The sequence below is a fragment of the Labeo rohita genome, chromosome 1, assembly GCF_022985175.1.
Source record: "Labeo rohita strain BAU-BD-2019 chromosome 1, IGBB_LRoh.1.0, whole genome shotgun sequence".
In the NCBI taxonomy this organism is placed as follows: Eukaryota; Metazoa; Chordata; class Actinopteri; order Cypriniformes; family Cyprinidae; genus Labeo; species Labeo rohita.
The window spans coordinates 31,061,678-31,072,493 of record NC_066869.1 but is presented as its reverse complement, the minus strand read 5'-3'; the positions used below and the strand labels follow the sequence as shown (position 1 = coordinate 31,072,493).

At 35.4% G+C, this 10,816-nt stretch overlaps 1 protein-coding gene across 3 annotated transcripts in view; it reads right to left on the bottom strand.

The window, feature by feature from the left end:
• The window catches only part of LOC127168755 (male-specific lethal 3 homolog), a 91,661-nt gene that overhangs the window by 24,852 nt on the left and 55,993 nt on the right, over positions 1 to 10,816 (bottom strand). For all 3 annotated transcript variants that reach the window (XM_051115819.1, XM_051115827.1, XM_051115835.1), the window contains exons 10-12: positions 2,939 to 3,051; positions 1,239 to 1,338; positions 1,050 to 1,134 (exon numbers count right to left, since the gene is read on the bottom strand). In XM_051115819.1, coding sequence (XP_050971776.1) covers positions 1,050 to 1,134; positions 1,239 to 1,338; positions 2,939 to 3,051 — 298 coding nt within the window. The remainder of the gene's footprint in view (positions 1 to 1,049; positions 1,135 to 1,238; positions 1,339 to 2,938; positions 3,052 to 10,816) is intronic.

Below are 10,816 nucleotides of genomic sequence, written 5' to 3'. Positions count from 1 at the left end.
ACAATATGCACTATTATATGCACAGTATTAACCAGTGCTTGAGGTGGGCATATTTATTTAGTTAACATTAGACTACTGTCACAGATAAAAGTCACAGCACGCAGTGCTCCGTTTTAGTTAGAGCCTTTTATTTTAACAGTTTTAAAATTTCAGTTACTGTGCTTGTGAAGAACAATTCATAGTGGTCTCTACTCCAGTGCTGTGATCTAACAGACACCCGGTAGAAATTAACACAAATTAGAAACAGCACAAAACTTCAGCAAGATAAAGTAATTTTATGCAAAACCACTGATCTTTATTTACAGATGAAGCAAAACAGGAACAGTGGAGAGTAGGGCTGCACGATTAATCGCATGCGATTGAGCGCGATTTGGCGTAGCTTGTCAGTGATTTACGGCTCTGTGTATTAATTGCCGCTCCAGCTGAACGCACGTGATGGAGCTTTACTACTAATCAAAGAACCGGCTTCACTGACTAAGCGCGCCTCACAATATCGTGCGATTAATCGTGCAGCCCTAGTGGAGAGAGTTTTATCGTCTTGACTGTCGTAACCGAACACGACACGCAGTTTGAATGCTGTATGGAGGATGACAGACAGCCGCAGCGGAGAGAAGAGTTTACGTGAATTTGACTAAAATATTCATCTGAACCTCACATTAAACTACGAAATGGCTTCAGAACACTTGGAAAATAGTGCATGAAAACTTTATTGTGCTTTATAATGTTTTTGTGGCTTTTGTGGGGCTTAACATAGAATAGTATACGCATAATATCGGATTTGGATCAGCCCCGTCTGACCGATACCCCGATTCGGCAGAAAATGCCAGCATCAGAGCAATACCAATACTGAACATCGGATCTGCGCACCTCTTAATTACAGAATTGAGATGTCCTTCAAGATCAAATTGTCTTCTCTATCAAGTGATCAGCATGATCACCTTGAAACTACAAAACAATGATTTACAACTACCTTTCACACATTTAGCTTACATAAAGTATTTGTGCACTCAAATTAATCATGTGCATGCAATGGTAAAATAAAGTTGCACCTGAGGAAAAGCTCGAAATGTTTCACTAGTGCCCTCAGGTTCTTTTCTGGTATGTGCATCTTCCTCAAGATTTCTGGAAGTTTAACTAAAAAAAAAAAAAAAAAAAAAAAAAAAAAAGATTTTGAAGTATAATTCCTTTAATTTAAGACAACATTTTTATATACAGAAAAAAGAACATAAAATATTCACCAAATAGCCGGAGCAGGTGCTGAGCGCCATAGAGGTAAGAAGGAGGGGGAAGCTGGTCACTCTGAGGGTAGTTATCTGGCGTCAATCTCCAGCTCAGAACCTCAAGACAATTACATAAGGGTGAACCGATTTAAAGACCTATCTTTTTAAAATTAGGCTATAGGCATACAAAGTGGTGTTGCACCAGAGCAGAGTTAAAAGGATAGCTCACCCAAAATTAAAATTTGCCATTAACGTACTCACCCTCGAGCCATCCAAGATGTGGGTGACTTTTTTTTTCATTAATTCCGCTAAAATCCTCTATACTATTCTACTCAAGAAAAAAAAAAAGTCACTTATGTCTTAGAGTAAATTGCCCGCAAATGTTCATTTTTGGGTGAACTATCCCTTTAAGTACAGATCCTACTTCTAACAGTGCAGCAATACAAAAACAGTGTTTAACTGTAGAGAATTGGTGCAGCTAAGCTTGTCACAATACTAAAACTGAAATAGTTAATACCAGAGAAAATCTCAATACCAATTCCGACACCACAGCATAACCTAATAATCTTCTTAATAAATGCTAGCTATCCTAGCACCAGAGACTGCAGTGATTTTGTATTGTTACGTTTAGTGGGGTTTCCAACTTATTACTGGAATTACTTTTTTTTTTTTTTTTTTTTGGAAAAATGGTGACATGGGGGATGGTTCACTCACCTGTTTTACCGCACTAAAATTAGTCTCCATAACTTATTAATACACCTCTGGTTATACAGTATACATTATAAATTAACATAGTATTTATAATATTAGTACTATTTATTTAGTATCTCTTGGTGATTTCTGACTACTGTTAAGTGCTTGTTAAGTGCTTTACTGAAATTGTGACCAATTATTATTATTATTTATTTATTTTTTTTAATGTATTTATTTATGTATTTTTAATCTTTAACAAATACTGTTTACTTTTTTTGCTTTAATTGGTTAAAGTCATCTTATTGTTTCTATTTGAAGAAACACATTTTTTCCTATTATCAGGGAGCCACACATAACTTTTGCTGGTCACCATAAAAGACTAAAAATAGTGCTATCAGCTGCCATTTCATAATCTAGACTAACAAACACATTAATAATCCCAATTATATGCCACGTGAAATGGATTTCTGTACTGCATTTAGTATTTACTGCTTTGTTTCCTTAATTTTTTACTGACAACGTATAATCATTCCAGTAAACTAGTTGCCTTTACTGAACCTTTATTTTGAACTGTAGTTTAAAACAAATAGGCAAAAATCAACTTTCCATTACAACCTGTTCCATTGTAAAAAGGTCACATTAGCAATTAAAGAAAAAAAAAACACTTATGCAAAACTTGCATTGCCATAATAACTAAGATCTTTCTAATAATAAATAAGATTAATATTTGATAAAAAAATGTATGATATAAATAGGCATGCTAATAAGCAACTAGTTAACAGTAAGAATCAATCCCTATACTAAAGTGTTACTGAAAATGTTGATTTTTTTTTTTATCTATTAATAAATTGCTGAATAAAACCAACCAATGTCTAGTTTCAATGATAAATTATGAATGCATTCATTCCACTCACCACTTTTTAAAGCTATATAAAGTACAGTATGGGTTTGTTATATTTAAATTTTAATAGGGCCTTTCTACTTCAGACAGTAAAACAAGACTTGCACCTGGGTTTAGGACTCACCTCATTTAGTTCGTAGTTCCTCTGGGTTTCCAGCCCTGAGAAAAGCCCTCCAGTGCAATCCCTGCTGGGTGTCAAGGGCAAAGGAGAGGAGGAGCCACTGTGAACGGGAGTCTCTGGATAAACAGTAGAGAAACATATGCAATTTCAAAAAAAAAAAATATATATATATATATATACAAAGATGTTCCTTGTACCTATAAGCACCGTAGACCATACCTAACTCAGTTTGTATTTGTTCTAAAAACCACTTTTCAGAACCTTTTTTAAACCAATACCAAAAATACTAAGTATCTGCTGATACCGATATCGATCCGATACCAGCGCAGGTTTTATTATTATTATTTATTTATTTTTTTTAACAAAAAACAGCAAAAGCAGTAATGTTGGGAAATATTATTATGATGTAAAACATTTTTTTTTAATTTTAATATATATATTAAAATCTAATTTATTCCTGTGATCAAATTTTCACAATAGTGGACAAAGATTTGCTACATTTTGATTGGATCTTGGCGGACTACCTGTTAATGGACAAATAAATGATCAATCTTTTTCCATAATGTTTGGACTTAATGTCTTCGTAACATTTGCAAATGCATTCTGGTTGTGGTTTGGACAGTGAGAAATGCACTGGTAAAACTTCAGTGACAATTTTCTAACTTTGTATTTGGACTAAGCAAATAAATTTTACAGAAAGAAGGGTGGGCCACCACTTGTTACCCCACTCTGATGAAACCAACTAATCACAGCACAGAAATGTAGAAGTGCCAAATTTCAATCTCCTCCTCAATGGAAGGGTATAAACGTACCCTTCCAAAAGACACTACTCGTTCTGAGTCTCCGGTATGTCCAGGGGATGTTAACAGATACACAAGTTCTGAGTCTTGCCCCTTATTATAGGGAAGTTGGCAATAGAAACAACCGGTTCTGAGTCTCCCATCCGGTGAGGCAATAGCAGAAAAACCTTTGTTCTGAGTCTGAGTCCCGAAAGATCAACCACCGTTCTGAGTCTTTCATCCAGAGAGACTAACAGATACCAGGTTTGAGTCTAAGCCCTGTAAGGGAAGAGGCAATAACTGCTACACTGTTCTGAGTCTGTGACCCCTAAGGATGAGATAACAACTAGGGGTGCTCCGATTGATCGGCTACCGTTCATTATCGGTCGATAGTCCCTTGGGGATGTTTGATCGGCAGTCTCTTAAAAGGCCGATCTCATAAACCGATCTAAAGCTGATGACGCGCCTGCTGTGAGAGGTTTGGTATGACATGCAGCGGCACCGTCTCAGGTGCTTTTCGGCACGGGTAAAACAATTACAGTGCTGAAGGTGAGGTACAATTCATATTTCTTCATTAAATAACTTAAGTAATTTAAAAACCTTATGTGAGCCGTAATTTCACAAACAGCAGAAGTGAATGACTGCGCGCTCTCTCTTTTTCTCTCTCGAAAGTGCGCAAATGGCTTCCAATCACCACCACGCATCTGACTATAAGCAAGCTGCACAGTTGACACAGGAATTATTACTTGCACAATAGAATCAGTGTCGCATCATTGCAAAAGTAAAAAGTAAACTGCATTTCTTTTTAATTATTTCCAGTGTTTAACCATTCAGCGCTCACACGCTCTCCTGGAGACTGGGCGCTCATGCACACTTGAAGCATAAAGACATAACACCACGTTCACATACCTCCGTTTGCAGTGCGTATTTTTTCTGCTGTCATGCAAACGGATTCAAGCGTTCAAGCTGCACACGGTTGCGGTCTAGTAGTGCGTTCCAGAAGCGGTGTATCTGCAGCAGTGAAGAGATCGTTGCCACACGGAGTCTGTACTGCACACGCAGAATTAAATTGACAGCGCATTGTTTGTGGTAAATACGCTGAAAAGGTATTTTCAATAACAATGTTTGATTTGAAATCAAAATAATGGATAAATGTGTTTGTGGAAATCAGACTTGTGCTGTGTGTAAGCTAAGTGCAAGTGTAAGCACAATTCTAAAAACATAAATGCACTGCATGATCAAACTATTATGAGATCTTGATTGGAGTATCTCTATAAATAATTCTACATGATTAATAAAATGCTTTAAAAAGATCAGTATCGGTGATCGGATCGGCAGATACTGCTTCCTGTGATCGGCGATCAGCCTCAAAAATCCTGATCGGAGCACCCCTAACAACAACAAATTCAGCAGCAACAGATTCGACCACATTCTGAGCCTCCAGCCTGCGAGGAAAGAGATACTCAATGATCAGTCTTCATCCAGTGAGATAACAACAGATGCAGCACATACTGAGTCTCCATCCAGTGGAGTGACCAAGTTCTGAGTCTCTAGCCCAGAGAAGCAGAAGACAAACAGACATTTGCCACAAGGTTAAGCTCCGGCGAGCAAACCGTCACTGCAGGTACTTTTGCTTGCGTGTTCCAAGCTAAGGACCTTCAGCACCTACTACAGGCCCACATCTGCGTGTTTCAGATCTTAGGACCCTTTGGTGCTCCAGGAGATCAGCATCCTACAGCGGTTTATGTTCAAGGCTGTTGAAACGGATTCCTGCTCCATTCCCCACTGCATTGCTACCAGCGCAAACAGTGGAAAAAGTCACTGCCTTGCTACGTATATGAAATTACCGTTTTATGAAAGCAATAAGCCCTGTGAAGCCGTGGTTGACAGTGAATTTATAACAACTCCGCTTCACGTTGTGCCTAACAACGCCCCTTAGCTGTTATGAATTCAATGTAAACCACAGCTTCTTGGGGCTTACTGCTTTAATAAACAACAACAACAGCCATCATAAAAGTTGCTAGGCAACTAGTTGGAGTTCTGATATCAGTCTAATATCGCACTTTTATCAGCCAATCAGATTTGAGAACTGTTGCGCGTATATATGTTTATATGTATAAGAATATATATATATCCGCCCTTTTTATCAAGGATGCATGAAGAGGAGACTTGTGCGAATTTGAGGCAGCCATGTATCCCAGAATGCATTTCGCACCAATCAGCGAGCGTTAATGGCGGAGGTGAAAACACCACTGATCTATAATGGAGAACTGGATAGCTCATGACGTCATAGAAGTGAAGCCACTGCGCCGCCATATTGCTATTCCCTAGTATTCGCAAACATTCTATTGAATGAATAGGAAATTATACGACTTTAATGAGAAAACATCACCTAACCAGTTAGCGTTTTCATATCTGACGTCTCATTGTACATTCTCACAACGCAAACGCTCTAAGTATTTAAACGGTTATTTGTTTAATGTCTGGAATTCCCTCTGCTTATTAAAAAGTTAAGGTTATATACATTACAGGAGCGAACAGCAGAAGAACATGATAAACACTGGACGTTCACCATGTTTACAAATGACAAAATGCTCATTCTGAAATCTGAATAAACATTTATGCTTTGCATACATATAATTTGCCTTGTACAGTTAATCACTGTTTATGCTGTTTTGTTACAGTGATTTTATTAGTACAGGCTAAATGCATGTTTTAGCAATGATTTAGTTCACATCATTTTGAAGCAGGTAATGATTTAAACGTTTGTTAATTCAGTCTGCATAACATTCATGTTGAGGCAAATGTTAATAATAAACGTTAATAATGCAAAAAGGTTAAATATAACATCTTGAATTTAGAAATATCAAATGATGTAAATAATTAAAAAGATATAATGAAACTTTAAAAATGAAACTAAAACTGTCAGCAGATTTCGGTAAGTCACTGATTTTTTCACTGAATCATTCATTCAGGAGAAGCAAGTGACTCTTTTTACGAATGGGTAATTGAATCAATGACTCAGATTCGTTTAAAAACGCACGTTCATTCATAAACAAACACAGCTGTGTTTGAATGGAGATGTAGCTCAGATGTGACTCTGTTTCAGACTATTTTTATTGACGAAATTGAGCAAAATCAGGTAACCAAAATAAGGTGTTGTCAGATAATGTAATTTAAGGCACTTAAAGTAACAGAATTTGCGCGATCTTTAAGAGTTTGAAATAGAAGTTGCTCTATCATAACTTGGAGAAATAACGCTGACTAATTACATAATGGTACGGATTTAAAGACATCAAGCTTTATTTCCAATATTTGAGTTTTAATACAACATAGAGCAATATAGTAAGAGGCTTGTAATGTATATTCGAATCAATTTCAGATACTAATACCACATATATGTTCATGTTTAATATTTCCTGCATAATTCCTTACGTAAAGAAATCTATTTTGTGTTGGATCAGTTAACTTAACTGTGTCGGGAAGTGCGCAGCTGACACACCCACCTGAACGATTGGAAAACATCGCTTATCCTGCTCGAAAAGACGATAAACATTGCAAATAACATTTTAAGTGAAAATTAATTTACGTACACATATCCTAAAAACTAGTCCTGTGTGACTGATACGCTTTAAATCGGGTGATTTAAGGTCAGCGGTTTAGCTTTGAGTCAATGGTGCTCTCTGCCGGTAGGGAATAGTAAGATGGCGGATCGAACACTTCTGGTGGCTTCACTGCCTAACGGCAGTTTAGAACGCAATGAGCGATCCAGTCATTATATTTAGATCAGTGGAAAACACGCATAATTTTCAAAATATTACTGTTATTGTGTCATGAAATGTAGTTTTAAGAGTATTTCAGGCAAGAATGTCGTTGTTTAAAACTCAAACCTGCGGTTTATTTACGAAGACCACGCCTATTTGAAAATTTGTTTCGCCGATTTCAGAGATGTGAATTTCAGGCGAACACCGGGTGCTCAGTGGTCGTGTATCCCCCAGAAAGAGCCTCACCACGGCTAGTCCATCTGACGTTTGCCACCGGTCCTGATGTCTCTGTAGTGGTTAATCAAGAGGTATAATTCGTTTTGGGTAAATCTAACAGCTAATTTTTGGTCTCATGAATCTATTATTTATTCCAGGGCATATCGTTTTGCTTGAGGACAAAGTTATGCTTCATAAATTATTTATTTACCAATCGTAATTCAACGCTGACTTTTTAGCATGCATTTGACCAAATTGTTTGCCTTTGTCTTCATTTCCGATTACATACGTCTCTTATAGTTTATACTTCCCCTTTATAAAGGCTAATATTGTTCATTAAAACTGACATTTAACAAAAAAGGCAGAGTTGTGCTTGTCATGTTTCATTTTATTATACATAGAGTAAAGATGTATTTTACACAGTGCACATATTGCCTAAATCACATATTAATATGTTTTATTTTTTAAGTGAGTACGAAAAGAGGGTTGTAGTTTATATTTTTAAGAAAACAAAGAGGCAGTGGTATTTGATATCACTTCGTTTTACTGTAATGCGTGTACGCGTTGCATGAACCACATTTTTGTTGCTATTAATATGTTTAAATGAAACAGAAAAGAGGCAGTGCTGTTTGATATAATATTTCGTTTCACTGTAATGCTGTACATTCCCTGAACGACATTTTTGCAGCTATTAATATGTTTAAATGAAAACGAAAAGAGGCAGTGGTGGTTGATATCATATTTCGTCTTATTGTAATACATACAGTGAAGATAACTGGAGTAGAAAAGGCGAGCTGACAGACGTTATCAAGTACGCTGCTGTTCCATTTGCAGAATTATAGGACTTGCGTCCTCCCGTCCTCAGGAGTTCGTATTCCCAAGTCAAACTACGAAGGACGCAAGTCCGAACTTTGCGTACTTGGTATTGAGAAATGGCCAGTCACTTGCTTTACTCCCGAATGAATCAGCCGTCCGACTCAAATGAATGATATGATTCAGTATAATTAAAACCACCACCTACTGGCAGTTTTAGTTTATTTTTAAAGTATCTTCTTTTCAGTAATTTAAATAATTTAATATTTCTATATTCAAAATGTTATACTTAAAACATTCATCTCAACATGAATTTATGAATTTGATTGCACGCATGCCACCCCTGAGCCTCATTAAACATATGAAAATACACCTACAAGCCACTTTTGTGTTCTTCTGTGCCACCTCTGTAGTACAAATTAATTTTGTTAATACTGATTTCATTTGATTGGTAACTTATTCTTATTCTGTTGTTTTAATTAGAAATTTAAAAAAAGCTTATAAAATATATTTACAAAAAAAAAAAAAAAAAAAAAAAAATTGACATAAAAGATGACATACTTTTAAGAAAGTTAAAAAATGCCATTACAAAGGTAAAAACAAAATTCCCCTCTAATTCACTTTAAGGAGTCAAATATCACCTCATAATGGGAAGGCAAATTTTTGATCTGATTTTTTTTATTATTGATTAGAAGGTGCTCCTAAAATTTTGACTGTGCTCCTAAATTTTTTTTTTTTTAAGTAAGAAGCACAAGTGCTCCTAAAAAGAAAAGTAAGCGTAGAGCCACGATGGATTTTTTTGCATTTTGGGGGGAAAAAATAATCCGTTTTTATAATAAATCTCTGAAAATTAAAATCTGGATTTAAATTTTTAATGTCATTATAACCTAAAGATGCTATGTGTAAGTTTGAAACAGAAAATAGTGGTTTTCATCTAGCTAATTTCAAATTAATCAAAATGGATTTATAGCGTTTTGGAACCAAACTCTTATTTATATATTTATACATTTATACATATTTATACATTTATACATATTTATATTTATATTTATATATATATATATATATATATATATATATATATATATATATATATATATATATATATATATATGCACACACACACACACGCATGCACACCTGTATGTAAAACTAATAAATAGGACTACATGCCAAATTTATTTTTACTTAAATTAACAAAATGAAAGAAAAGACTGCAACAAGTAGTAGCCTATACGCAGTTTCAGTTCATTTTTGTGATGCGATCCACAACTTCAGAAAGCAGCATCCTGCTTGCTTTCTTTATTTTACAATAGCACAATGTTTTGTTTCTATTGTGAATGTACACAAAAGAAATGTTTCAAATAGTTTCAAATGATATCTTACTCTGTCCATTTTTATAAGGAAAAAAATTCAAGTGATCATGTAGATGTCTCACGCGTGCACACAGTTCTATAGATTGCAGACTGTTGATTATAATAATAAAATACGGTCAAGCAAACATACTGAAAAACACACGGCTTAATTTAAAGTGTCTGTAGTACAAGCTCTACCAATCAGCATGACCACGTAATGCTGTGATATTGCAAGCGAATTACAAAAACCCATTTAGCCTACATACAGTAGAGATCAAGTTTATGTACACCTTGAAGAATCTGTAAAATGTTAATTTTACCAAAATAAGAGGGATCATAAAAAAAACGCATGTTATTTTTTTTTTTTATTTAGTACTCACCTGAATAAGATATTTCATAAAAAGACATTTACATGTAGTCCACACGAGACAATAACAAAAAAAATACCCTGTTCAAAAGTTTACATACATTTAATTCTTAATATTGTGTTGTTACCTGCATTATCCATAGCTGTGTGTTTTTTTTTTGTTTGTTTTTGTTTAGTGATAGTTGTTCATGAGTCCCTTGTTTGTCCTGAACAGTTAAACTGCCCACTGTTCTTCAGATTCCTTCAGATACCACAAATTCTTTGCCTTTTCAGAATTTTTGTGTATTTGAACCCCTTCCTACAATGACTGTATGATTTTGAGATCCATCTTTTCACGCGGAGGACAACTGAGGGACTCAACTGCAACTATTACAACTGCTACAGGAGGCTACAGGAGGCCACAGATATTTTCAACAATTTGGCCGTAGCGAAGTGACAAAATTATGGCGAGAAATGAAAAAGAAGAAGTGTTTAATAACTGTTGCATACACTGTCTGATTTTGATGAAACTTCTGGGGCCGTATGTATGAAGTTGCTCAGAGTAAAATTTTTGTCTTAAGTCTGTCAAAATTATAAGAATGACGTAA